Source organism: Neoarius graeffei, chromosome 1 (assembly GCF_027579695.1).
Source record: "Neoarius graeffei isolate fNeoGra1 chromosome 1, fNeoGra1.pri, whole genome shotgun sequence".
In the NCBI taxonomy this organism is placed as follows: Eukaryota; Metazoa; Chordata; class Actinopteri; order Siluriformes; family Ariidae; genus Neoarius; species Neoarius graeffei.
In genome coordinates this window covers 79429256-79456880 of record NC_083569.1, presented here as the reverse complement: position 1 = coordinate 79456880, position 27625 = coordinate 79429256, and the positions used below count along the sequence as shown (strand labels likewise).

At 40.5% G+C, this 27625-nt stretch overlaps 1 protein-coding gene across 1 annotated transcript; it reads left to right on the top strand.

Annotated features, from left to right (window-relative positions):
• The first annotated feature begins 1564 nt into the window (after positions 1 to 1564).
• Positions 1565 to 25405, top strand: LOC132885252 (E3 ubiquitin-protein ligase TRIM39-like). The gene is made up of 7 exons (XM_060919717.1): positions 1565 to 1610; positions 13835 to 14391; positions 14946 to 15041; positions 15162 to 15395; positions 15492 to 15654; positions 15790 to 15825; positions 24856 to 25405. Exons 1-7 carry the CDS (start codon positions 1565 to 1567, stop codon positions 25401 to 25403), a joined length of 1680 nt encoding a protein of 559 aa, XP_060775700.1. The 3' UTR covers positions 25404 to 25405.
• Positions 25406 to 27625: the final 2220 nt, after the last annotated feature.

Below are 27625 nucleotides of genomic sequence, written 5' to 3'. Positions count from 1 at the left end.
CTACACTAAAACAAACCAAACTCAGCTCTGGAAAGTCAACAAGTGAGAGAAAAAGAAAGAGGGAAGAAGGGGAGTTAATTTTGCCAGTCCGGAATGCTTATGATCATTAACAGTGCAATTTTAATGAGCATTTCAAGCAACAACAGTGGAAGCCACTTAGCTAGATAGAATTTTCGTTTTCCAGGCGGCACAAACTCTTTTATTCTCTCTCTCGATTTGATTTGGTGCGTTTCAGATCAGAAAAGGCTGGACAGTCGTGACCTGTTGTTTATGAAGTTATTGGGTGCTGATGAGACTTGAGCTATTTTGCTAACTTACCAGACTATAGGCTAACGTGAACACAAGACACTATTGTTTTGATCATTGGTTGTATTTTCGAACGGAAATGAAAACGGGTAGCAAACTTATGTTCACATTTTATTTACAACATGATGTACCGCCTCTGACTGCTTTCTGTCAATCATGAACAGCCCAGCCGCGTTCACAGCTCCTCCTCCAATCACCAGCTGGAGATGAGCCTCCTCTCGGGAAGTCTTGTCCCGCCCCTCTTATTGACTCCCATCTCCAGTGAGGCTCAGTCTCCGAATGTGGCGTTTTAGTCGGTTTTGTCCAATAACCGACTAGTATTTTGCTATTGAAAAGGGCAGATATTTTTTAAAAAGCAATTGAAGTCCATTCAGGCTCGGCTAGATTGCGTTCTCTCTCTCTCACTCACTCACTCACACTCCATCACTCACTCAAACTCTCACACACTCTCTCTCACTCACTCACGCACGCACACACACACACAAAATACTTTTGTGATCGTGCAGTTTTGAAATTGTTAAAATAAACATGTTCACCTACATGTTCATCTTGTTGGGCTTGTGATTTTGACTCGTTTCCAAAATGTATGAAAAGTCACCATATTAGGACTTTTTTTTTTGGCAAATAAGATGTATCGCAATGTTTGACCTCGGTATTTGAAAAATCCTGGTTACGGCCCTGACCACAGGAGTGAATGTGAGTGTGTTGTTTGTCTCTATGTATCAGCCCTGTGATGATCTGGCGACTTGCCCAGGGTGTACCCCGCCTCTCACCCATAGTCAGCTGGGATAGGCTCCAGCTTGCCCCCGACCCTGTAGGACAGGATAAGCGGTTACGGATAATGGATGGATGGATGGATCATAATCCATCTGTACTGAAACTTCAAAGTGAAGATTCTCTTTGTTTTTTTTTTTTTCCAAGTACAGATATAAAATAAGCTTTAAAAAAACACAGATACATAACTGACATAATCACACATTTCATTCAATTGTATGATTGTGGAACTGCATTATAATTCAAATATTAATAAAGATCATTTACAGTTCACACTGATATTAAAATGATCAATAAAATTTGTTAAAAGCAGCTGCTGATGTCTGTGTGGATAAAACTGAACAAACATGAGTTTCTCCTTTCAACAAAAGTACAAACATTATTCTTGTTTTATTTAGAACTAAAAATGTTACTTAAAAATACAGCATGACCAAAACAAGTGTTAATCAGGAATAAAATAATTGCAGCATGTGATCATGAATGAATGAAGTCTCCATTTGGGCCAAATGCTGCCATCTGCTGGGACAAAGGTGAAATGACGTGACCCACGATCTTCTCCGATAATCACGATAATCTGCAGGAGAAATAAACCACATTATTGTTATTTCATGTGCAGTTTGAATGACTGTATAAATCCACATGAGCAGAGGTGAAGTCAGGGAGGTGGAGACAAACTGCACTGTGATCATATGAGGAACCGCCCCTTTATCAACCCCTACAAAGGGAACAAGGAAGGGACTAAAGTGAAAGCAGTTCCAGCTCACATCGAGAAGAAACCGTTATTTTCACATTAATTTCTGAAATGAACTGCAAGATTTTCACCGACTCTGAAATATAAACACAGACAATTCTCACTCCCTGAAAAGAGGCGAGTAAAATAAAGGTATGTTCTTCAGTGAATGTTTTATAGTTCAGAGGTTTTGTCAGTGTGTGATTTATCAGGATAAACTGTACATGTTAACAATGTCACACAGAGACAGAGTCTCTAACACACTGCTGAAACACTGACACTGAAATACAAGCTGATTATAAGTGTTTTTACTGAGTTTAGTTTAAAAACTGTCTTTAATGATCAGTGATCAACCGAGACAACAAAGCTGAAAAACAGGTTTAAAGGTTGCTGTGTTTTATTAACTGTTCAAAACTAAACTGATTCCAACATGAACACTGAAATACAATCATACTTTATACTGTGTGTGTGTGTGTCTGAGAGAAGTCCAGAGGTGATCACTGGGTGAAGCATAAACACTTATAGAAACATATCAGTCAGTGAGAAACTGTGAATGATCCAGTTCCTGAGCTGAGAGCTGTGAGAATGATCAGTGAAATCCTGTGTTTATTACAATCTAATGAAGATGAGAATGTTTACGTGTGTTTTATATCACAGTCTAAATGCTTCCAGTGTCATTGCTGAGGTTTAACACTGCAGACAGGCCTGTGGAGTCAAACAGACTAATCAGTAACACCTCATACTGTTACATGTGTGAACTGAATGATGTGATTTCTGACTGAAAAGGTTCAAAACACAGGAGGAAGAAAATGGCTGAATCTTCATCACCAGCAAAAGACAGAAGAAGGAGAAGCATGGATCAACCACATTCATTATGTAAGTTATACAGCTCATAGATGATAGTTTGTGGTTATGGACTTGTAGCGCATATACCATGCAGTACATCATTTAATGAAGGACTGTCACTAAATGAAATGAATAGTGAATGATCGCAATTAATGTTTTAATTATCTTTTGTTCACTTTATGCCACTCTTTTCATATAAAAATAAGCTGTGTGTAATAAACCACAAACATAAGCCATTTATTGACACTGAATGTGCCATTATGGAGAAATTTTCTGACTTTATTCAAATATTTAACGATATAATGAATTGCGGGTGGCGTAGTGGTTAGCGCTGTCGCCTCACAGCAAGAAGGTCCGGGTTCAAGCCCCGGGGCCAGTGAGGGCCTTTCTGTGCGGAGTTTGCATGTTCTCCCCGTGTCCGCGTGGGTTTCCTCCGGGTGCTCCGGTTTCCCCCACAGTCCAAAGACATGCAGGTTAGGTTAACTGGTGACTCTAAATTGACCGTAGGTGTGAATGTGAGTGTGAATGGTTGTCTGTGTCTATGTGTCAGCCCTGTGATGACCTGGCGACTTGTCCAGTGTGTACCCTGCCTTTCGCCCATAGTCAGCTGGGATAGGCTCCAGCTTGCCTGCGACCCTGTAGAACAGGATAAAGCGGCTAGAGATGAATGAGATAAGATAATGAATTGCTTCAGTAATTAGATCTGCAGTTAAAAGTGACAAAAATTATACTGAACTAGAATCGGGAATAAATAAATTTATTTTTGAAAGATTATAAATAATTAAAATGATCATAAATAATTAAATGTGACTCTAAATATGTTGCTTGCCACCTATCTGTCTATCTAAATGGTGCTATGAAAGCCATAAAAAACTGACATGAAATAAACCATGAAAATGAGCATCATGAAATACTCCCCAAAATCTGACACTTTCATTCACAATTAATAAAGTCTGAAAATAAATAAATTTATTTTATGGATACTGAATTTTCAAAGCATATTAAAAGTCATTGATTTATTTATCCAGACCAGTGTAAATGGGGGACCCACAAGATCAGTCGTAAAAACATTGGTATTCTGGACAACTTAACTGGAAAATGTCTTATTTAAGAAAGCAAATGACCTGCGATCCAAGTCTAACTTCATAACTAACTGTAACTTCATTACATTTTTTGCAATAACTCATTTAAATATTTAACCTCAATCGTTAAGAAGGTGCTAGAGACAATCCGTATCTCTGAAACATTAAACATTAGATTTAGTGTACAGAAATAATCAGATCATTAACAAAAGCATTTAAATAATATTATGAGAAACTTTTTTTTACATCAGAAATAAAGGAATATGACCCTCTCCTCTTTCTAAAATCACTTAATTTGAAATGCTTATCATCAGAGCAAAAAGAAAAACTCAATAAAGACATTATCTGGACAGAAATTAAATCTGATATTAAAAAATTTCCTTGAAAGAAAGCTCAAGGACTGGATGGTCTAACAATATAATTTTATTCAGCTTTTTGGTCAAACACTACCCCTTTGTTGATAGAAGTTGCAAATTCTGTGAAAAACAATCATACGCTTCCACAAACAATGTACCTATGAACTATTTCTGTAACACCACAGCCAGGCAGAGACAGTGATAGACCTTCTGACTTCAGAACTATTAGTTTAATCAAATGTGATTTAAAAAATAAATAAATAAATAAATAAATAATTGACTAAGGTTAGAACAGACTCACACAGGTTTTACCAAATATTATCCATCACAATCAAACTGAATTTATACAAAATAGAGATTTAAAAACTGATACAAAAACATGTTTATCTTGAATAAAGGATGCAAAGAAGTATAAGAAGGATTGAAGACGAATGGTGGTTGATGCAGAAAAAGCTTTTGATAGACTTGAACAGTTTTATCTGTTTAAAAAGTGCTCTAGGTTTATGACGTCTCGGTGAAAATTATAAATATGATAATCTACAAATCTCCAAAGGCACAAGTATACAACTGGAATTCTTTCTGAAGCCTTTCCCTTAAGTAGAGGCACAGGTCAAGGATACCCTCAATCACCCTCCATATCTACATTAGCAGTTTAACCTTCAGCCGAAAAAATTAGACAGAACAAATAAGTGGCATTACAATTGGTAAGAAGCAATGCAAACAGTTTATTTGCTGATGATTTATTACTTTATAAATGATGCAAATATGTCTAGTCCAGGTCATCACAGGGCTGACACATAGACAACCATTCACACTCACATTCACACCTACAGTGGTGCTTGAAAGTTTGTGAACCCTTTAGAATTTTCTATATTTCCGCATAAATATGACCTAAAACATCATCAGATTTTCACACAAGTCCTAACAGTAGATAAAGAGAACCCAGTTAAACAAATGAGACAAAAATATTATACTTGATCATTTATTTATTGAGGAAAATGATCCAATATTACATATCTGTGAGTGGCAAAAGTATGTGAACCTGTAGGATTAGCAGTTAATTTGAAGGTGAAATTAGAGTCAGGTGTTTTCAATCAATGGGATGACAATCAGGTGGGAGTGGGCACCCTGTTTTATTTAAAGAACAGGGATCTATCAAAGTCTGATCTTCACAACACATGTTTGTAGAAGTGTATCATGGCACGAACAAAGGAGATTTCTGAGGACTTCAGAAAAAGTGTTGCTGATGCTCATCAGGCTGTAAAAGGTTACAAAACCATCTCTAAAGAGTTTGGACTCCACCAATCCACAGTCAGACAGATTGTATACAAATGGAGGAAATTCAAGACCATTGTTACCCTCCTCAGGATTGGTTGACCAACAAAGATCATCCCAAGAGCAAGGCATGTAATAGTTGGCGAGGTCACAAAGGACCCCAGGGTAACTTCTAAGCAACTGAAGGCCTCTCTCACATTGGCTAATGTTAATGTTCCTGAGTCCACCATCAGGAGAACACTGAACAACAATGGTGTGCATGGCAGGGTTCCAAGGAGAAAGCCACTGCTCTCCAAAAAGAACATTGCTGCTCGTCTGCAGTTTGCTAAAGATCATGTGGACAAGCCAGAAGGCTATTGGAAAAATGTTTTGGGATGGATGAGACCAAAATAGACCTTTTTGGTTTAAATGAGAAGTGTTATGTTTGTTGGTCAACACTGCATTCCAGCATAAGAACCTTATCCCATCTGTAAAACATGGTGGTGGTAGTATCATGGTTTGGGCCTGTTTTGCTGCATCTGGGCCAGGACGGCTTGCCATCATTGATGGAACAATGAATTCTGAATTATACCAGCGAATTCTAAAGGAAAATGTCAGGCCATCTGTCCATGAACTGAATCTCAAGAGAAGGTGGGTAATGCAGTAAGACAACGACCCTAAGCACACAAGTCATTCTACCAAAGAATGGTTAAAGAAGAATAAAGTGAATGTTTTGGAATGGCCAAGTCAAAATCCTGACCTTAATCCAATCGAAATGTTGTGGAAGGACCTGAAGCGAGCAGTTCATGTGAGTAAACCCACCAACATCCCAGAGTTGAAGCTGTTCTGTATGGAGGAATGGGTAAAATTCCTCCAAGCCGGTGTGCAGGACTGATCAACAGTTACCGGAAATGTTTAGTTGCAGTTATTGCTGCACAAGGGGGTCACACCAGATATTGAAAGCAAAGGTTCACATACTTTTGCCACTCACAGATATGTAATATTGGATCATTTTCCTCAATAAATAAATGACCAAGTATATTATTTTTGTCTCATTTGTTTAACTGAGTTCTCTTTATCTACTTTTAGGACTTGTGTGAAAATCTGATGATGTTTTAGGTCATATTTATGCAGAAATATAGAAAATTCTAAAGGGTTCACAAACTTTCAAGCACCACTGTACGGTCAATTTAGAGTCACCAGTTAACCTAACGTGTAGTCAGCTGGGATAGGCTCCAGCTTGTCTGCAACCCTGTAGAACAGGATAAAGCGGCTAGAGATAATGAAATGAGATGAGATGAGATGAGATGAGATGAGATGATGTCTAGTCCATTTGTAATTGAAATGACAGAAGTTTAATTTATCAGGTTATAAAATGAATGAGGTTATATCCAGAATTAATTTGGAAAACAATTTAAATTCCAGACAAGGAATATTAAACACCTCAGTTGCTGCATCAGTGGGGATAAGTCACAGCTGTAAAAAGACAATTTTCTCCCATTAATTAAAGATCTTAAGCAAGATATTGAAAAGTGGTCTGATCTGAAGATTCATTTAAAGGTGCAGTACGAGATTTTGGAATAACGGTTCCTGCAAGCCATATTTTGAAAAGAAACACGCTCGCCCTCGCCATGCTCCCCCCCCCCCCCCGTGCGTCTCCACCCCTCCTCCCCCTTATAAAGCCTGAGAAAATCAGCCTTTATAATGGGTGTCTATGGAGCACTTGCATGTGACGTCACAGCCGATCCAGATTGTGACAGACTCCATCTTGTCGGTCAAACGCCATATTTCCGCCTTCTACTTCTGGTTCTACTTCTGCTTCTACCTTTTCTTCTGGAAAACCCTACTATATACAATTCTACTACAGCGGCTACAAGCTCTCCCTACCTGTGCACGTTTTTTATGTTTTTTGTGTGTATTTTTGCATGTTGTTCGTCTGTACCGGACTTCAATATCCACTACAACCATATGGACTTACTGGACATTGGCTTCCAGCAGAAAATGATGGTTTGTAGTGATTTCCATCGCATGCACAACATTCTGGACGAGATAGCGAGACCAGCGGGGTCTCCGTGGATTGTTATCGGAAGCAAAGCGAAGGAGGCGGCGCCGGGAGCGGAAGCAAAAGTGAGGCTGCAGAGCCGGCCTGTTGACTAAGCTCAGAAAACAGCCACTCAAATCTCCACTGCTAAGCCTCTACCTCTCCAACGCCAGATCCATGGTAAACAAGACGGACGATTTGGAATTACAGCTGGAATTACCTTATTCTATTCTATAATCGGCTGGTCAGTGCTATACTCAATACTTAAGTGACTTACCCGTCCAATGAGGATTATTTTCTTGTTTACAAGATGCCACATCTGAGGGGGGCTGAGTCGCTGACAAATCCTGAATTTCTGTAAAGGTAACTGTCCAGAGATTTATAAGCACGCAGTGCTTCACCACTGAACAGCAAGGGAAAGTTGATGAGGTAATTATACACATCTGGGTATTCCGCTGGCAGTTCAATATCCACTGACACGGTCGTGAAAACTACGTCCGGTAAGCCATAAGGGTCAGTAATCTGTAGATCGTTTATTTTAGACATATATTTAGTTATCTGTTCATTATAAAAATGAGCCGTGTAGTCCGTCGGTTGAAATTGATCCATTCTGTACATGAGTGCAGCAGTATTCAGCTGTGTTTTTTACCGACAAGATGGCGGCTGTGTACTTTCCGGTCACGTGACTGCAAGATCTCTATTGCGTTACACACCAGTGGAGCAGAGTGTAGAGAGCTTGGAAAAATAGCTCAAACTTTCTCATTTAAACTATGTTTTCAGCCCCAATTTTCACTCCACACACATAATTTTCTCAAAAGTAGTAGCCACACTTGTCCTGATTCAGACAATGTGTCTACCTACACGATAGGGCTTGCAGTTTTTGAATGAGAAGCCTGAAAGTGAGGAGAGCACAGCCGCGCAGCCACATAGACTGCCATTATAAACTTGGCAGAAAAGTCACTCATTTTTAACTCGCTCTAGTGACCTCATTTTTTACACTAAAGACAAAAAAATTACATCAGTGTGTTCAGGGGTGCCTTGTGGCACTCACTGTGAAAGAAGTTTGTGAATATCTCCTTCCGTTTTCGTGTAAATCCCCGTTGTTTGGAGTCAGCACACTGAGAAAATCCTGCGCTCTGTGTGACACTCTGCGCGCTCTCTCTCATACCACACAGGAGGGACGGGCTGCTCGCGGGCTTCAGTCTGATTGACGTGTCAGTATCCAATCATTTTGAGGTGGTACCTCGATATGATTGGATGGCGTTTTTCCTTTATTTTACACTGTAGACTGGATTAAAATATTTCGGTTTTGGGTCAAACCTTCTATTGTACTGCTTGCAACATGGGTGTGAGGAGCTTTTCAAGCAATATGGTAAAAAATACTCCTGAAAAAAAATCTCATACTCCACCTTTAAAAGGTAGAATAAACCTTTTTAAAGCAGATACGCAGATCCTTTATTTTTAAATAAATTTCTGAGTGGATAGTATCTCCATCCTTGACTTTTGTATGTTTCATAAATGGGAATAAAAAAAATATATATATTTTTTGAGAGTTAAAATCAACTGCAAAGTTGGTATTCGAGCTGCCCCGCTGAGCCAGCCAGCCCTGAGTGCGTGACGTCACAGCAGGAACCAGTTTTAAGGCTGAGGCCTTTGACAGCTATTAGAGCTGGGTGATATGGCCTAAAAAAAAAAAAAAACCTTTGATTTTTTTCACAAAAAATCCGATTTATTCAATTTTTCCCCCCTACTAAAAATCAAACTACAGATGACAAAGAAATGGTTCAAAACAAGTTTTATCTTTATTTTGTTTTCACTTAAATTTCCCCTTTGGGATTAAAGTGCAACCAGAAACCAAAACGAAGCCAAAAACAAGCTTGTATAGATGAGATGGCAGACCATGCCATTGTAAACAGTGAGAACATACAGTAACTTTTAGAAAGCTTTCTCTAACATAGCTTAGTTTCAAACTGGCACTGATACAATGCACCCTATAACTTAAAAATAAATAAATAAATAAATAAATAAATGCCCCCTCAAAAAAAAAAAATAAATAAAATTGTGTCCTTTTCGGTAAAACTGACAAAATAGGGGAAAAAAATCCCGGCTTTTCCACTGTATGTATGGGCACCATGTCTTTTGCAATAAACATCGCGATAGCATCTGTGATTGCCTTCCACCACGCCCCATTCTTATCATAACGCACACAGTTGGAAAATGTGTCTGGGACGGCTGCTTGCTTTGCTGTGGATGGTGCGCTCGTGCTGCGGCTGTGTTCATTCCACTGGGAGCAGCACTTCTCCCACTCCGCTGCAGGCTTCTGTTTAAGGGGTTGGAATAAATTCGTCGTGCTGCTTCCTTTGGAAGCAACTGTTTTCAAACACACCTTACAACGAGGACTTGTTTGGTCTGCGTCCGACGCCGCAAAACCGAACCATTTCCAGATCACGGAGGAAGTTACTCCTTTCTTGGGCACAAGTTGCGGCTTTCCCCCAATCGCTGCCATGTTGTTTGTGTGTGTCTATGGCAAGCACGTGGGAGGAGGTCTATAGAGAGCGTGCACGTGACGTCACGAGGTCACGTGATATTCGTTATCCATCATTTTGGATGGCAAGGTCGCGCATAGAACTTAGACGAACCTGTTCTAATTATCACATGTGTGGGAGTAGATCTTTCGAGAATGGTTATATCTTGTTCAGCATTTGGTTGTACCAATAGACAGGGCCAAAAGGAGGGCCTGTTATTTTATAGATTCCCCGCAGACGCGGAGAGACGCGCAAAATGGGTGTCCGCTGTGCGAAGAGAAAACTGGAACCCCAGTTCTACCAGCCGAATTTGTAGTGAATACTTCATATCAGGTCGGTGTAATCTTCTAATTCAATACTCCTAGTACATCTGTTAAGTTGATTTTCGGATTGAATGATAACTGCATACTTAGAAACCAGACAGTCTCTAACGTTTAAAATGGCTATGCCTAGCCCTACTACCCTGGCCTAGTCTATGACAATGTTTTATCTTTTTGGCTCATATATGCCTTTGAAAGGCCAAACCATAGTAGGGATGGCAAAAACTAAAAAAAATCTTGACCGGCCACCGAGCCTCGTTAGCCGGTTAAAGTCGGTTAACCTAGGAGTTTAAACAGGGATGCAAACGGCGGATGCGCCTTTTTCACCGCGCAGACCCGATTTTTTTTTTTTTAGGGGGGGCGTTGGAGTGTCTGAATAATTTCATCAGAGTAAATTCTGTATTAAAATTACTAAATGAGCAAATGTCGTTACAGTCCATGAAAAATAGGAAGTATGAGAAGAAAACAGTAAATCAGAAAGCTGCCCACGTTTTCGCGGAAGCTGCGCAAATGTGCGCAGCTTTTTGATTTACTGTTTTTCAGACAAAAACATACATATTTACAACCCTGTCATTATCTGGAACTGAGTTTAAATTTCGAACATTCTTAAGATAAAACGTCCTGCATAGTCTCTTTATGATAAACATCTTAATGCCACTTACCCATGAGGTTATCAAGTAGACATTCTTCTTTGGTACCTTCCAGAGGTATAGTTGAGATACCCATCCCGCAACAAAATATTTATAAGCTTCCAGGCTCTTGTAAGCTTTGAGGGCTTTGCCAGTGTAACACGATTCACGATTAACAAGAAAATTGTAAATGTCGTGGTAGGCCAGATCGGGCAAATCGCCGGCACCACAGCTCCGAATTTCCCTGAACAAGGATTGCGGCAAGTTGTACGGATCTGCAATCCCCAACCTGGAACATTTTTCCACGTAACGCTGCCTCACGTCACCTTCAAGATGCTGAACAAACTTAGACAAGTAATCGTGCGATGTAGATGGGGTATTTTCCGAATTTTCTTGGGGATTACTGCCTGGATCCATTACGCTCGCGCAAGGTAAACTATCCTGATGCCGTCCAATGTGGCGGAGTGGGCGGAGTACACACGTGCGGGTCACGTGACTGCACATCCTCTACAGGGAGTGCAGAATTATTAGGCAAATGAGTATGTTGACCACATTACCCTCTCTATGCATGTTGGCCTACTCCAAGCTGCATAGGCTTGAAAGCCTCCTACCAATTAAGCATACCAGGTGATGTGCATCTCTGTAATGAAAAGGGGTGTGGTCTAATGACATCAACACCCTATATCAGGTGTGCAAAATTATTAGGCAACTTCCTTTCCTTTGGCAAAATGGGTCAGAAGAGGGATTTGACGGACTCAGAAAAGTCAAAAATAGTGACATATATTGCAAAGGGATGGAGCACTCTTAAAATTGCCCAGCTTTTGAAGCGTGACCATCGAACAATCAAGCGCTTCATTCAAAATAGTCAACAGGGTCGCAAGAAGCGCGTTGAAAAAAAAGGGCGCAAACTAACTGCCCGTGAACTGAGGAAAGTCAAGCGTGAAGCTGCCAAGATGCCATTCGCCACCAGTTTTGCCATATTTCAGAGCTGCAACATCACTGGAGTGTCAAAAAGCACAAGGTGTGCAATACTCAGGGACACGGCCAAGGTAACAAAGGCTGAAAAACGACCACCACTGAACAAGACACACAAGATGAAACGTCAAGACTGGGCCAAGAAGTATCACAAGACTGATTTTTCTAAGGTCTTATGGACAGATGAAATGAGAGTGAGTCTTGATGGGCCAGATGGATGGGCTCGTGGCTGGATCAGCAAAGGGCAGAGAGCTCCAGTCCGACTCAGACGCCAGCAAGGTGGAGGTGGGGTACTGGTATGGGCTGGTATCATAAAAGATGAGCTTGTGGGACCTTTTCGGGTTGAGGATGGCGTCAAGCTCAACTCCCAGTCCTATTGTCAGTTTTTGGAAGACACCTTCTTCAAGCAGTGGTACAGGAAGAAGTCAGCATCCTTCAAGAAAAACATGATTTTCATGCAGGACAATGCTCCATCACACACATCCAAGTACTCCACAGCATGGCTGGCCAGAAAGGGTCTAAAGGAAGAAAGATTAATGACGTGGCCTCCTTGTTCACCTGATCTGAACCCCATAGAAAACCTGTGGTCCCTCATCAAATGTGAGATCTACAAGGAGGGGAGACGGTACACATCTCTGAACAGTGTCTGGGAGGCTGTGGTTGCTGCTGCACGCAATGTTGATCGCAAACAGATCAAAACACTGACCGAATCCATGGATGGCAGGCTTTTGAGTGTCCTTGTAAAGAAAGGCGGCTATATTAGTCACTGATTTGTTTTTTTTGTTGTTGTTTTTGAATGCCAGCAATGTATATTAGTGAATGTTGAGTTGTTATATTGGTTTCCCTGGTGAAAATAAATGAGTGAAATGGGTATATGTTTGTTTTTTGTTAAGTTGCCTAATAATTATGCACAGTTATAGTCACCTGCACACACAGATATCCTCCTAAGATAGCTAAAACTAAGAAAGCCCTACTCCAACTTCCAAAAATACTCAGCTTTGATATTTATGAGTCTTTTGGGTTCATCAAGAACATAGTTGTTTTTCAATAATAAAACTAATCCTCAAAAATACAACTTGCCTAATAATTCTGCACTCCCTGTATAGTGTCAGTGCCCGATCCATTCTGCACATGCACAGAGGGGAGCATCGGTGGCCGAAGTTAAAACTGAGAGAAAACCGTTTTTCATAAAAAACACATAATCCTTAACTGTAAATTCGAATTAATCAATAAAAATTGATTTATCACCCAACTCTAACAGCTATAGACCAAAGTCATATAAATAAAAATTTATGGTGAAAGTAAGAAATACCGTTTCCGACTTGCTCAACTAAGACTGATTTGACTTCATTGATTGTGGGTTGACTCTCGTTAAAACAGGTGTTATAACTTATGCAACATACAGTACATGTACATGCATGCATTTTCACTGATAAAACGTAAAAGGCTAATTAAATAATCAGATGAACTGAGACAATCACATTCTGAAGCAAATTAAATAAATCTTATACTGGTAACTTAAACACACAATACAAGTTACATGTATTAATCTAAATGCAGGTAAACAACGTGTTTTTATATCCAAATGAGAGTCGCAGCTTACCTGTCTGCGTTCTCGCTTCCTTAAGGCTGGTCTTGTGGCCGATTGTTTCAAAACAATCTGACTTTCAGTTGTTTGTTCAATTCTCCGTTCATTCACTTCTTCCATGTAAGGGCGAGATGGCAGCGATATCCAGTTTAGAAATCAGACAGCTGCTACACTCATTCTCTGGTTTGTCCATACGGAGTACTCCGCCATTACTGCTCAGCTCAGGTAATTACTGAAACCCGGGATGTTTTGGGATCAGTCCAGAAAAATTATGGAGAAATTCTGGTGTTTGATTTTCACACCTACACTACAGACGCAGTGTACTATGTAGAGACAAGGTTGGAACAAATTCCAGTATTTCTACACTATTTATAAACAATGTATAACGTTATTTTCTATCAACCCTAGTTTCTGGTGACTCCAGCAGTCTCCTGTCTGAAGAGCAGTTGCTGTGTTCGATCTGTCTGGATGTGTTCACCAATCCAGTCACCACTCCATGTGGACACAACTTCTGTAAGAGCTGCCTTACACAGTGCTGGGAGAAGAGTCAACACTGTCACTGTCCATTATGTAAAGAGAAATTCACCAAGAAACCTGAACTGAAGATTAATACAACACTGAGAGAGGTTGCAGATCACTTCAAGAAAAAACGTGGTCCTGACAAACCTGAGGTTCTTTGTGATGCCTGCACTGGAGAGAAGCTGAAGGCTCTGAAATCCTGTCTGGATTGTCGTGCAACTTTCTGTAAAACTCATTTCGAACTTCATAATCTTGTTTCAAGCTTTAAGAAACACAAATTAATAAACCCTGTGGGGAACCTGGAGGACTACATATGCCAGAAACATGAGCGACCACTGGAGCTGTTCTGTAGAAATGATCAGACGTGTGTGTGTCAGTTCTGCACTGAGACAGACCACAAGAATCACGACACTGTTCCTATAGAGGAGGAGAGCAGAGAGAGGAAGGTGAGAAACACTGATTAACAAACTTTAGACATTATTATAGAAAATACAAATTAATTTATCCAGTGGTAGATCACATTGGAAATTTCTGAGATCAAATTCCAGGACGAAAAAGGTACAAAAGTATTAAAAATCTCATCTCATCTCATTATCTCTAGCCGCTTTATCCTTCTACAGGGTCGCAGGCAAGCTGGAGCCCATCCCAGCTGACTACGGGCGAAAGGCGGGGTACACCCCGGACAAGTCGCCAGGTCATCACAGGGCTGACACATAGACACAGACAACCATTCACACTCACATTCACACCTACGGTCAATTTAGAGTCACCAGTTAACCTAACCTGCATGTCTTTGGACTGTGGGGGAAACCGGAGCACCCGGAGGAAACCCACGCGGACACGGGGAGAACATGCAAACTCCGCACAGAAAGGCCCTCGCCGGCCCCGGGGCTCGAACCCAGGACCTTCTTGCTGTGAGGCGACAGCGCTAACCACTACACCACCGTGCCGCCCAGTATTAAAAATAATATCAATTATTTATCTTCTGCTCTGTCCTCAGACTCAGTTGGGGAAAACACAGACAGATGTGCAGCAGATGATTCAGGACCGACTGAAGAAGATCCAAGAGATCAAACACTCAGTCGAGCTCAGCAAAGTGTGTGGAAAATAGTTTATGTATTGTTTGCTTTAATCTGTAGAAATTAACAATCCGCAATAAATATTAGTTCATTATTCAGTGTGATGTAAAGAAAGTGAAAATGTGTTGCTCCTTTAGAGAAGCACAGAGAAAGAGAAAGCAGACAGTGTTGAAGTCTTCACTGCTCTGATTCGCTCCATTGAGAGAAGTCAGGCTGAGCTGCTCGAGGTGATGGAGGAGAAGCAGAAAGCAGCAGAGAGGCAGGCTGAAGGACTTATTAAAGAGCTGGAGCAGGAAATCACTGTGCTAAAGAGGAGAGACACTGAGCTGGAGCAGCTCTCACACACTGAGGAGCATCTCCACCTCCTACAGGTCAGTGTTCCTCTCTCTGCTCACTGGCAATGCAGAACATCACAGAACAACACTCACCATGCTGAGGGATTTCTCCTCTCTCCTGCTCTACTGTAGATTTACTCCTCCATGTGCAGCCCTCCACACACCAAGAACTGGACTGAGATCAGTATTAACACTGATCTGAGTGGGGACACTGTGAGGACAGCTCTGTCTCAGCTTCAGCACACTCTGAATGAGAAACTCACTAAAACACTCGATGACAAGTTAAAGGAAGCAGGTGAGAAACTTTTATATGATGTGTTTTCTTGGCACAAGTCTATACTAATATTTGTTCATTTTTAGCTTTATTTGATTCAAATCCTGCAATAAAACCATCTGAAATCTAATGAAAGTGATGTTTTGTTGTAATTAGTTTCCACAGAACTGAAGAGGATTCAGCAGTATGCAGGTACAGTGAGGTTTCTGTTTCCTTTCATATTCAAATGTACAGATCATCATTACACCACTGCATCATCAGACTTATTTTCATCTGTAGATCTCTCCAGCTAAAAGGAAGTCTTAAAGTGTCTCTCATTATCCTCTAGCCTGGCAAGCCAGACTAAATGTGAATATTTAGTCCGGCCTCGCTCGTAGACATTTCCAAAGGGTGGGGGTGGAACAACCCGCTGTCTTTCAAATTGTCTCTGTGCGTATAGGCCAACGCTCTGACCAATCAGCGCAACAGTGACTGTGACGTAGTCAGAGCGACAGAAAGCAGTGGGGGAGACCTTGAAATAAATAATTTTTCAAAACGCGTATTAATTAATAAACAGGTTCTAGATATTAAGAAGTTTGGAGATAATGACCACAAGTTTGGAGTCTGTACCACATACTTAACATACACTTATTTTTTTCAAGTGTTTTTCAAGGGTTTGCTTAAACTGTTTTTGAGAGTTTTTATTTAGTGGTGTTTGGTGAAATAATTTCCCTTAAATTTAAAATAACGGGAAAATAAGAAACAATCAAAAAGTAATGTTTCAAAGCTGTTTATTAATTCTTCGTACTGCACAAACTAGCCCCATCCTTTTGGCTACGAGCGGAGCCAGCTGGTAGATCAGACTTTTGCCATAGCCGGTCGGCAAAACAGCGAAAACGTCCTTCTTGAAAAGGAATGAGCGGAGAGCCTCTTCCTGCTCATGTTTCAACGAAAACTCCAAGTCTAATTCTTCTAAAACTGATTCCAAAGCGGAGTCAAACGCGCACTGTTCACTAGCCGTATCCATCTTTCCTGTTGTGCTTTCTCCAGCGTCGTGCAGCTTTGTCGTCACTCCTGCAAAAGCCCGCCCAAAGAATCCAAACAAAAACCTTGCGTTGTGATTGGTGGGCACGATTTGATGCCCGAGGTGTTTTTGTTGATATGGTGCGAGGCTAGACCCACTTGCAGGCAAAAAATATTTTTGGCCGCTAGGCGGGTGGGTCTAGTTTACTAGGCTAATTATCCTCCTCACTACACTGTAAAAACAAAAATGTTGAGAAAACTCAAATTATCAAGGCAACATGATGCAATAGATTTTTGAATTGTCTCAACTTTTGACTACTGTCGTTGACTTTTATTAGTTTTCAAGTTTAGACGAGTTCTGCAGACTTGGATTTTCTTGTTCACATAATTTTGATAATCTTGCGAGGCTAACCATGAAATTCTTGCTTCAATAACATGGATTTCTATCTTCATACAGAAATTCCTGCTGAATAAACACACAATTCTTGATTCAGTGAGATAGAAATATTGCTTTATAAATCGATAAAAATGCATGTTGCTGTAATAAATAAATTAATATTGAAATAAAATGAAGAGCACAAAGCATTAAGTTAACCAACACTATGTTTATTCCTCTTGGTAAACATTGTGGTGAACAGGACATGCATACATAAAATAATTGCCTGTCCAAGTGTATCTTGAAGTTGTAAATGAGCACTAATCACAATGAACTAGACAAGTTTAAAATTGCACATACATTGAAATTTTAGTAGAGATGAAAGTGGAGCAAAGAAAAAAATCCTGAACTTTTGAAAGTCAAACTAAGATTGGGGGGGGAGGGGGGGGCAACGTCCCCCGAAAAAATTTTAATAACATAACACACAAAACCCTGCATTCTAGTGCATTTTAGTACTTATTTTCACTAAAACAAGTGATAACTTTTAAGCCTTTTTCTTTCATGTACATTAATGATTAACATGTCAAAAATATCAAATTTAATTCCCCGAGTTAATGAGTAATTTTCAGGAGTGCATTTAGAAAACGCGGTGATTTTCCTGCTACACAGTTCATTACTTTGAAAAATATCAGACAGCTGAAGGTAAACTCAGCAAAATCCCAAAACAGTACATTATCTCATCTCATCTCATTATCTCTAGCCACTTTATCCTGTTCTACAGGGTCGCAGGCAAGCTGGAGCCTATCCCAGCTGACTACGGGCGAAAGGCGGGGTACACCCTGGACAAGTCGCCAGGTCATCACAGACAGTACATTATGTCACAAAAAATAAATTACCATTGCTAGTTTTAGGCAGCTTAGAAACCGGCTCTTCCATTATTGCTGTTTCTTCCACGTTTTCTTGATGTGTTCTAGCAACGGCACTAAAACTTAGCTTCGAAGCCACAAAATGCAACTTTGATGGAAAAAAAATATATACAATAAATTGCTTACCTCTCTTCACGTCAAAAGAAGGAGGAAAGTTTTGCTTGTTTTGACATGGTGAATTATTCACACAAGAGGAAATACTTGTAATTCGCAACTAAAAAGACTGCAGCTACACTGGCAGTGTGAACATGCTTTCTAGTGCGATTGTGTTGGGCAGAACGGTGTCAGTTCTACGCGCGCCTTAGCACGTGCACCTGAAGGCGCGCTAACGAGCTCCGGCACACACGCTGTTATCAAAGAACACCTGTCTTTAATCAATGAACTGTGTTTGGGCTATTTAAGGACTGCGCCCATGCAAGGACGATGTGAAGTATTACGCCGCGTCTAGGAACGCGAAAAATCCAAAAAATAAGTTTCTCCATTCGGGAAACCGGAGATTTTCAAGAGTTTTGTCAAATATCTGGATTTCCGGGTAAATCCAGAAGACTTTCATCTATATTTTAGTAGCAAACTTGAACAGGCAAAACACTGGTTATGTGCCTCTTACAAATGTAAAATGATCGAGACAAACGCATACAAAAACGTCTTGAATTTGGATTATGTCACACAACACGTGCATTTTTAGAATATTTCAAGAATAAAAAATTATAAAGCGCCACCGCCTCTTGTTAACTGACATCCAACAATACCAAAATGTATATTTCACAGGCAAACTGGAGTTGCATGCTTAAAATGACTGCACATGCAAGATAGTGCATACACCCAAGTTTTACTTGAGCACCAACAACAAACATGAACAGTGGAAACACGGAATATGCACCTCTTGTGAACTGGCAGATGACATCTCCAAAAGTTTCATGAATCTTTGTTTCAGAGGCAGAGATCTGCATGCTTAAAATGACTAGCTCACAGCAATAGCTTTGTTTTGAGACCCCTTATGCGCTGTGAGCATCGAGAGCCAAGCTCAGAAAAAGATAGTCTAAAGTGCTTCAAAGGTATACCTCATCTCCTTTGGATAATCAATGTTCATGGCATACAGAAGGCCAAAGAGGGATGCAAAGGCAGTACTGAGGTCTGGTAGGTCATGGAGCACAATGGCCCCTTCCAACACAATAGCCATGTCTTGCACATTTGGTGAAATGGCAGCATCATTGTCTTCGAGGACAGTGAGGATGGCAACAGACACACCTCTGAGCACTCGTTCTTCAGGGTCAGTGTCCTGAAGAGAAGGAACAAACATGATTGAGTGTTAAAGAAAACTGAAAGACAAAATGCATTTCTTCTTATTCCAACCTAAATTTTAGTAACATGCTACTGACCCTTGCCATTCAGCTTGTGGAAGTTTAAAAAAAAAAGCACATTGAATTACCTGTGTAGGAAATGTGCTATAGAAATAAACTTGCTATTACTCACCGAACACGTCAAGAAGAATTTAGCGATGTCGTCCCGAACAAAAATAGGCAGGCCCCTCAGTGCTGCTGTCTTTCGGTGAGACGCAATGTCCGATGTCTAACAGTACCCAGTGGAAAACACACAAGCATATCAATTAGTATAGTGCCAAAGTGAATTTATACAAAATGCAAAAGGAAAGCGGGAAAGAAATTCCACTGTAATCCTGCATTAATTTGTACTTTTACAAATCAAAAATACTGTGATCATTTTCTGTTTCAATTCAGAACACCAAAGCAATGACTGGTACCATCAATTTTTACTGATGCATTTCCATCAAAGCATTTTTTAGCTTTTCTGTTTCTCTGGAATGAAAAAAGTATATTCATGCTTTCCTAATAATCCCAGGCAAATATTTCACATTTTCAACAAAGGAAAGAGGCATGGGCGGTCACGTCTTCTTTGGCTACTGAACACAGCAAGTGCTCAAGCTTTGGCAGTTGAAAAGCATGACAGGTTATTTTCCCTCAACTTATGAATGCTTTTAGCTTCAGGCACATCACTTACCTGTTCATCAAGGTTATCAAGGAGGTGTTCCATCTTCTGACCAAAGCCTGCCTTCCCGAGCCCGGTACAGTCTAAGCAGGCGAGGCACATATTTGTCAAGGGATGTAGTGAAAGTCCCCAGGAGGTCTTTGCTGGTGATTCAATTAAATTCTTCAGATATATGAACACAAACAATAAAATAAAATAAGTGGACAATCATGATTCTGTTAGGGTTTTTTTTTTTCTTAACAGAAAATTCCTAGGAAGCTACAATACAATTACTCTATAAAAATGTATATCATTTAGTTTTGGCAAAAAAGTTTCATTAAGTTTCACTGGCATCTGTAAAGACAAACCCTAAGGACTAACAATCTGACTATGACATCAATTGTTTCCAATTTACAAGTTGAATTAGGGGACATACTCCTTGGGAGGACACATTCTATTATGAATTGTGGGGCTGATAGTGTCGTGAGTTGGAGTGTGTGGAGTGGCCTGTAGTGGAGCGGTAGGGCGGGGTATAGTATAGCTTGCCAGTATACCTTATAACAGATCGCGCATTTCATCAGTTATAGTCAATGTGGTAAAATTAGACCTGCCCAATTACACACGCTGGATTGAGCATTTGAATAATAAAGTTACGACATAAATGAGCACAATCTTACCTCCTCAAAGGAAAACAGCGAAGGCCATCTCTCCTGGACATCAGATACCATAGGCTGCCCCTCTACTAACTCTCTCCGCCTAAGGGAAAATGTCAGCTCCATCTTGTGCCACATCACTGTCAGGTACTTTTTCTTCTTCTTCTTCATTTCATCAACCAGAGCAACTCTCTTCTTCAAGAGTAGAATAATCATGGTGGTGTGGATAATCTGGAACATGGTTGACCTCTCCATGTTTGGGCTTTTTCAGGGTGAACAGGCGGTCATCCTCATCTCCACCTTTTCTTTTCCTGTTCACATCCACCTCATTGCAGCCTGCCTGGTGCAGCTTTGACCTGTAGTTTCCAAGCTTGTACTGGATACTTGTTTTCCATTCTTCGTAGCCTGTGATGCTACCTAGCTCATTAAGGACCAGAGTAGAGGCAACTGATTGAAGTTCATCTTTGTCAGGGTAGCTTTTGATTTCAAAAATTGCCTGTGCAATTTTATCCAAAATGTCCATTTTAATGTCTCGTCACGTCAAGGCCCTTCTTTGACTTTTTGTACATCTCATTACCCTTACGCAATTTCAGTTCAACATCATATGAGAACTTGGGGATCGGGAACGGAGAGGGCCGCTCAGCAACATGCCTTAAATTGCTCTGGATAGAGTCTGAGCTAGACCTGAAATGCTCAGAGTGAACACTGGCTGTATCAAGAGCGGAGACTGAACCAATCGAATGGTCACTGGATTGGTTAAGTAGAGATGAATTACAGTCCCACATAATATGCAGGACTGCACGCTCAGCTGGTAATTCAGACATTGTCAAGTTGCGTAATGCATTGCCAACATCTGGATCCTCAAACTGGAGTGAGAAATCACCTTCAAGTCCAAGTCTCTCTTTCAGTCCATCAATCAGTTCACTGACAGATTCTGCTACAGCAAGCTGTATTCGTCTGGCTTCTTTGGAGAAGACGACCACCCAAAGTAACAAAGTCTGAAAATAAGAGCGAAATAAAGAGCGGGAAATAGTCAGACTTGGTTCAAAAACATTTGACAAAATAAAGCCCAAGTCTTAGATGATCACAGCCCAGAGTGACGTCTTCAAACTGCTTTCTTAATCTGAGCAGCAGCCAAAGTATTAATTTTATAATGAAAGGAAAAGAACCTTGACATCTCAGTGAAGCTAGTATAAGAATATGTTTAATATTTTAACTTGATAATTTTAATCAGTTTTCAAAAGAATAAATTAGTTTAATCTAAAATAATGAAGCAATTGCAGATACATGTATATGTATGAAAATATAGATGTTCGTGTTTTATAACTGATATGGTTCAGCATGAACTGAGGATGAAACATTTTCCCCCACATGCATGGACAGTTAAATGACTTAAATAAGACAGAATGTTCCGAGTAACTTAAATGGATTTCAATTTAAGCACAATTTTGAACAATGAAAATCCTACAAAATCTTAAAACTTGGACTATTTTTCCACACATTTCACACATGAAAAGGTTAAATAAGATCTTTGTTGAATCGACCCTTTAGTGTAAACAGCTGGCACAAGGAAACATTCCATTCTGAGTTGCTTTAATGGAGATACGATCGATACTTTAGATCGATGCTTTTGATTGATACTTTAGATCGATCCGCCCACCGCTAGCATTTACATTCCTGCCGCAGCGTCCATTCGGGAGGCACTGGGAAGACTGTGCTCTTCTCCTGGGCCCAAGTCTAACCAACTTCGAAGCCCCTTCACTTTAATCAGCAAGTTTCCCGCATGACGCTATACACTGGCTTGGATCTGCAAAATTGTAACATTTCTGACTGACAAATCGCCCCGCGTTTGCGTTCACTGCGCGGCTACTGCTAACTGCAGAACCAGGTCATCCCCTCCCCCTCCTCCCAGTGCTCATGGGCATCATTTCCTCCTCAAACAAAACTACACCATAATTCAATTACAACGCATTATAAACACACGCAGTGCGTTCCAACATATTAAAGTTAGCATAAAGTCGTGTTTGTTAGGGTGACCAGACGTCCCGGTTTTACCGAGACAGTCCCGATTTGGGGTTGTGTGTCCTGAGTCCCGACAAAAATCTGCCGGGACATGGATATGTCCCGGTTTTCGCCACTCGCGACGTTTGCGACTGAGCAGTGTGGGAATCATTAGCGGAGAAATGTCTGCATTTACTATTTTGATGAATTGACAGGAATCGCAAACTTTCCTGGTTACTGCCCCCTGGCCTTTTGGCATGGGTGTTTATTTAGCCACATTATTCCAGACAATAGAACGTGTTGCCATGCAACAATAAAATAAACATTAACTGGCGCGAATGTTCTTTGTCTAGCAGCTAGCAGCAGTAATGCCGCAGCAATTATGCCGAAAAGAAAATGTACCTTTTCCAAAGATTTACAGGGCACCTACCCCTTCCTTCGAGAGGTGCAGAACAATGTGCACGAAGCCTACTGCACACACTGTAAGTGTTTTCTTCTTGTACTGAGTTGGGTTGCCTATGTTGCAAATGCTGTGCGCTCCTGTGGGGGCTTTCCTCGGGCTGTCGCCCCTCTCCTCCTTTACTGCTGTTTTGTTTGAGTGTATATTTACGGAAGCCGAGAGAGGCCCTTCATATAATCTTTTTTTATTCACCTTGTTATCCCAACCTAACGACATAATTAATTCAGGATCTCGAGAAAACAACACAACTAATTCGAAATCTCTAGAAAACAAAACCGTTATTTCGAGATCTCGAGAAAACAAAATTATTTCATGATCTCAGCTGGATCACTGTATCTCTGTCGGTAGAGACGAAGCCGGGCCAGTCTTCTGCGGAGGTGCCGCGGACTAATTTTGAAATTATCCCTTATTAAAAGACTTAATGCAATCTCTCCCTGTGTCAACCCCTGATCAAAATATTGCCTTATTAGGTGATCGATTATTCCAGACATTCTAATGACCAAAGTTGCGTCTATACAGAATGAGAAATAGCCCCAAAGTCAGCATATCACAAGTCTCTCGGCGCACCTGAATGAACCATTTCTCAGCTGTTTACTCAAGATCACAGAATAATTGTTTTGTTTTCTCGAGATCTTGAAATAACAGTTTTGTTTTCTCGAGATCTTGAATTAGTTGTGTTGTTTTCTCGAGATCCTGAATTAATTATGTCGTTATCTCGGGATAACAAGGTGAATAAAAAAAAGGATTATATGAAGGGCCTCTCTCGGCTTCCGTAGTATATATTCTCAAATCACTTGTCTCTTTTTTGTTTCTGTTTAACATACCATTCTGACAGTTTATTGCTGTGTTGAACAGCTTGTTGCACCTTCCATTAAAGTGTTCACTTTTGTACACATCTTCTTGCTTTATTCATTCAGTTGTGGGGAATGGTTAGTAAGGTTGATTCTGACCGAGGCTATGTTGAGGTCACATATCTACTTTTGAAGTTCATGCTATAGTGCATACAATTTTAGAGATATAGCCTACATGTGCATATGCATTCTTCTTGGTGTTCTCACAAACAGGTGAAATAAATCAGTTTAAATGTGGCCTATGGACATAGCCTGGCCTATTCTCAGCCATTACAAAATCTGCTGTCTGACCATAATTTAACTGATCTGTATACCACTATGCTACTAGATAACAACATGCCTGTTTGTGTTATTTCATGTGAGATGTTGATAAATGTGAGCTTCAACAAAATGATAAGAGCACCTCTCTGACTGTCACGATTACGTAAAAAAAAAGGTGCGCGTGCACGAGCATGATCGCGCGCAAAAGTGTCCCGGTTTCAGACTCGGGAAATCTGGTCACCCGAGTGTTTGTGCAAGAATTCTTTTGAGGGTCGCTAAGCTTGGAGCGCCGTCTGTAGCCTCGCTAACAATGTTAGCTTTGGTGGTCGGACAAAATGAACCCATATTTCGTTTGAAACAGTAAACTGCGCTTCACTGTTAAAATCCCGAGTCTAGTAAAACAACACTTAGCTGCTTAGCCAAACGTAAACGGTGGCAGTATTTTAAGAAACTCGCATCCACGGTGTCCCACAAGTTGAGTCGGAGTTCAAAATGTCCGACCAGCAAGTGACTTCCACAGCTCATGTGGCCACTACGGAGTTTCCATCAAGGGGCTAAACGGAACCTCTCTCTGCTCAGAAACCGGTGTTTACCTGTTATTAAAATGCGTGTTAAGATATGTAAACGCTACAAATGATCCTCACTACTGGATGATGATTTAATCTTTTTTACCTGCAAACTCATATCACACACTGTGTGTTTCTCTCAGTGGATGTGACTCTGGATCCTGATACAGCTCAACCCGATCTCATCCTGCCTGCTGATGGAAAACAAGTGACATGTGGAGACAAACGACAGAATCTCCCTGATACACCACAGAGGTTTGATCCGTGTCCCTGTGTTCTGGGAAAGCAGAGTTTCTCCTCAGGGAGATTTTATTATGAGGTGCAGGTCAGAGGGAAAACTAAGTGGGATTTAGGAGTTGTGAGAGAGAACATTAACAGGAAGGGGATGATTACAGCGACTCCTCAGAATGGATTCTGGACTGTGGTACTGAGGAATGAGAATCAGTATCAGGCTTGTGCTGGTCCCTCTGTCCCCCTCACACTGAGAGAGAAGCTGGAGACGGTGGGGGTGTTTGTGGATTATGAGGAGGGTCTGGTCTCCTTTTATGATGTGAAGTCCAGATCTCATATCTACTCTTTCACTGGTCAGTCTTTCACTGAGAAACTCTATCCATACTTCTGTCCTTGTAATAATGATGGAGGTAAAAATTCAGCCCCACTGATCATCTCTCCTGTATTAAACACTGAATGAATTTTCAACTCACAAATGTAATCATCTACTAAATGGTGAGAATAAACAAAAATATTTTACTTTTTCTGGTTAATTTTAGTAATACATATTCCCCTTTAAAATGCTGTACAGTTTATTTTAATACCTGGGCTTAGTTTTTTTGCATAAACAAATAATTTTACTTCTACTGTCTGTTGTTATGCATTTTGATTGTGGAACTTTGTCATTACAAATCAAATATTAATAAAGATTATTTACAGTTCACACTGAGTTTTACTGCAGAATTTAATCTGATCAGTAAAATGGATGAAGTTCAGCTGCTGATGTCTGTGTAAATAAAACCAAACAAAACTGTTTCTCCTTCAAACCTCAAACATAAACTTGTATTTTATTTCGAAATAAAAGTGTCAGGGTTTTTCTGTTCTTCCAAATCGAAATGAAGCCTCAATCTCCACTAAATCCTTCCATCTGCTGGTACAAACGTGAAATAATGCGGTTCATTTGGGTTGAAAATATTAAATTAAAACAAATATGAGATGTTAAATGTAGGATGGCAGAGGGGAGTCTCATTAATATTCATGACATAACGCTACCTGATTGGTCAGTGACACGTTCCGGCTCTGATGTTTCATGTTGCTGCACGTGACAGTGTTGTGACTGCAGTGAAAAGTCATCCTGAGGAGATTACACTGACTAGTTTACCTGATTCCCTGATTCCTCTATCAGAGTCATTGTCACTTCTTTCCTCATGAGCGTCACTGTGTTCTGTCTGTTTAAGAAGGTGACAGGCTGCTCATTCAGGATATTGATCTTTTTATTAGGTCATGTTTTTTGACTGATGCATATTTAAATACTTATTTAAATGAAAACTTAACTTCCAGTCAGGTCCATAAGTATTTGGACAGTGACAATTTTTTTGCTATTTTTCCTCTGTACACCACCACAATGGATTTGAAAAGAATCTGGAGAAATCTATGTACGCAAGAAACAAGGCTGAAAACTGACATTGGATGCCTGTGATCTTCAGGCCCTCAGGCGACACCGCATTAAAAGCAGACACCTGTCTGTGGTGGAAATCACTGTATGGGCTCATGAACACTTCAGAAAACTATCGTCTGTGAAAACAGGTAATTACTGTATCCACAAATGCAAGTTAAAACCAGATATAAACAATATCCAGAAACACCACCACCTTCTCTGGACCCGAGCTCTTTTACAATGGACTGAGGCGAAGTGGAAAATTGTCCTGAGGACTGACAAATCAAAAGTAGAAATTCTTTTTAGAAATCATGGACACCACGTCCTCCAGGCTAAAGAGGAGAGGGAGCATCCGGCTTGTTATCAGTGCACAGTTCAAAAGCCAGCGTCTGTGATGGTATGAGGGTGCATTAGTGCACATGACATGGGTAGCTTGCACATCTGGGAAGGCATCATTAATGCTGAATGATATTTACACGTTTCAGAGCAATATGCTGCCATCCAGACAAAATCTTTTTCACACTGTAAAACATTTCAAATAGGTTTAACTTGGAAATGCAAGTTAACTCAATTTGATGATTACCTTTGTTTCAACTCAGAAAAAGTCTCAATTAGTCAAGACAACTAAGTAATTCAAGTCTAACCTTTGAAAACTTGCACAGATTAGTTCAAATTAAAACACTTTTCAGAGCTCAGGGAGTTAAAGAGAAAAAGTAAGTGGACATAACTAAACAAGGCTGAAACGTTTTACAGTGCAGAAAAGGCCTTCCTTCTTTCAGCAAGACAATGCCAAACCACTTTCTGCACATATTAAAACTGCATGGCTCCACAGTAAAAAAAAAAAGTACAGGTGCTAAACTGGCTTGCCTACAGTCCAGTTCCATTTAAAACATTTGGTACATTATGAAGCGCAAAATATGACAAAGGAGACCCCAAACTGTTGAGCATTTCTCTTTCAAAACTACAGCAGTTGGTCTCCTCAGTTCCCAAACATTTACAGAGTGTTGTTAAAAGGGATACAACACAGTGATAAACATGTCCCTGTCCCAACTTTTTTGAAACATGTTGCTGACATCAAATTCAAAAGGAGCATCCATCCATCCATCCATCCATTATCCGTAGCTGCTTATCCTGTCCTACAGGGTTGCAGGCAAGCTGGAGCCTATCCCAGCTGACTACGGGTGAAAGGCGGGGTACACCCTGGACAAGTCGCCAGGTCATCGCAGGGCTGACACATAGACACAGACAACCATTCACACTCAGCT

What these genes read in the sequence shown, in the direction of transcription:
- LOC132885252 (XM_060919717.1), top strand. Translation starts at nt 1,565, where the DNA reads ATGAAGTCTCCATTTGGGCCAAATGCTGCCATCTGCTGGGACAAAG. An exon ending in TGCCATCTGCTGGGACAAAG is followed by an intron (nt 1,611 to 13,834) that starts GTGAAATGACGT and finishes TATCAACCCTAG; the next exon opens with TTTCTGGTGACTCCAGCAGT. An exon ending in ACTCAGTCGAGCTCAGCAAA is followed by an intron (nt 15,042 to 15,161) that starts GTGTGTGGAAAA and finishes TTGCTCCTTTAG; the next exon opens with AGAAGCACAGAGAAAGAGAA.